Below are 2,055 nucleotides of genomic sequence, written 5' to 3' on the forward strand. Positions count from 1 at the left end.
ATGGAGGACCTTCATTGCTGCCCTAAATGCCAGTGGCATAACTGGCAGTGAAAAAAATATTTAGTTCATAAATAGTAGTTAATAAATAAACTTAAAATATTCTTGTTAGAATTTCAGTGGTGGGTAGGCAATAGTGGTTTCATAAATTCATGTTAACTGGTTGTGGTTTTCTATTTGGATATACTAACATGTTAATTTATTCATGTAATTAACTTCAAGCTGCGGTATTAGCTTATAAATTAGATAGCTACTAGATAATAAAGCAAATGGCTCACTTCCCTGATCACCGAGCTGTCCATTGTGACATAACTGTGGTGTCATAATCTGACTGTTTACCCTCATCCCTGCCTCAGCAGTGACTGCACTGATGATAGCAGCCCATGCAGAAGAAACAAATATTAATTGAAAAGCACACCCCCTCCCCAAAGTTGGAAGAAATTCAAAATTAACAGGAGTGCTCTCTCAAAGTATTTGCTCAACATTGTGTCATTAGTAACAAAATCAAGATGATGGCTAATCCTGCTGTGATCATAGACAACGGATCTGGGCTCTGTAAATCTGGGATCGTTGGTGAGTGCATTCCTACATCAGTCATACCATCTGTCGTGGGCTGCCCCAAAGCTACAAAGGGAAAACATAATGCTAGTCTAAAAGACTGTTATGTTGGAAAAGCAGCCCAAGCCAGAAGAGAAGTCTTGAGTTTAACATATCCAATCGAACGTGGCATAGTAACCTCTTGGGAGGAAATGGAGATGATCTGGAGATACATCTTTGGCTTTGAACTGCGTGTGAAATCCAAAGAGAGGCCTGTTTTGCTGACTGCTGCCCCATTGACCTCTTTCTTAGATAGAGAAAGGATGACTGAAGTCATGTTTGAAGACTTCTCCGTGCCAGGGATGTTTGTGGCTATCCCAGCTACGTTAGCACTCTACTCATCAGGCCGTACCCAAGGAGTGGTCTTGGACAGTGGACATGGAATAACTGATGCCGTCCCTATTTACGAAGGGTATTACCTTCCCGATGCTGTACGTAGGCTTCATCTAGCAGGAAATGATATCACCGCTAGTCTTCGGCAATTCATGATGGAGAATGGCTGCTCTTTTGCTGAAAAGATGGAAACAGATGTTATCCAGGATATCAAGGAAAAATTGTGCTACGTTTCCCTTGATTTCAAAGTGGAGAGCAATAAACCAGCAGAAGAAATGCAACACGAGTACAGATTGCCAGATGGCACACAGATTATGGTCTCAGACGAGCTTGTCAGAGCACCAGAGTTGCTTTTTACACATGAGAACACAGAATTAAAAGATACTGGAGTTCACACGCTGTTATTAAACAGTATTGCAAAATGTAATGGAAGACTGCAGGAAGAACTATACAACAACATATTGCTATCTGGTGGCTCAGCCCTCTTCCCAGGAATGGAGGAACGACTACTCAAGGAAATCAAACTTCATGCACCTCCTGGAGTACCAGTCCAAGTCATCACCCCACCAGAAAGAAAGTATTCTGCTTGGGTGGGAGCCTCAATCTTAACAAGTTTGTCATCCTTTAAACATATGTGGATTACCCTCAATGATTACAATGACTTTGGGCCATCTATAGTGAACAAGAGATGTTTTTAAACGGAAGGAACTATGTATCCGGACGTTAGACCACAGTGATCCACGTTTTAAATGTATGTGATTAGAGATGCTAGTTAATAGCTTACAATGTCTGAAATGTAGCTCAAATCAACAAAGGATTTGGAATTAATATTTCTTACCAGATATTCCAATTTAGTTGTATTTCTTGAAATCATTGATTCGTACAAATGGAGCAAATTGTGTGTTGGACAAACAGCTGATGTGAACAAGTGCTATGTCTAGTAGACCATTGTAAAATGAACTAACAAACTTGTTTTGACCTTTTTTTTGTAGTCAAATGCATGGCCATAATCACACTGGTTCTCTGGTTTGTAACTTCTCATTTAGCTGATTTCCTGCTTCCCCCCCCCCCCCAGTTAATCTTCCCTCTCTGCTATAGACCTTCCTTATTGTGCTTAGACAAATAACA

The 2,055-nt window shown here is 40.5% G+C and overlaps 1 protein-coding gene across 1 annotated transcript; it reads left to right on the top strand.

Moving 5' to 3' along the window:
- Positions 1-506: 506 nt before the first annotated feature.
- Positions 507-1,625, top strand: LOC134348959 (actin-1-like). The gene has a single exon (XM_063052769.1). It carries the CDS (start codon positions 507-509, stop codon positions 1,623-1,625), a length of 1,119 nt encoding a protein of 372 aa, XP_062908839.1.
- Positions 1,626-2,055: the final 430 nt, after the last annotated feature.

The sequence above is a fragment of the Mobula hypostoma genome, chromosome 7 (genome assembly GCF_963921235.1).
Source record: "Mobula hypostoma chromosome 7, sMobHyp1.1, whole genome shotgun sequence".
NCBI lineage: Eukaryota > Metazoa > Chordata > Chondrichthyes > Myliobatiformes > Myliobatidae > Mobula > Mobula hypostoma.

Coding starts and splice junctions, on each gene's coding strand:
- LOC134348959 (XM_063052769.1), top strand. CDS start 507: ATGATGGCTAATCCTGCTGTGATCATAGACAACGGATCTGGGCTCTGT.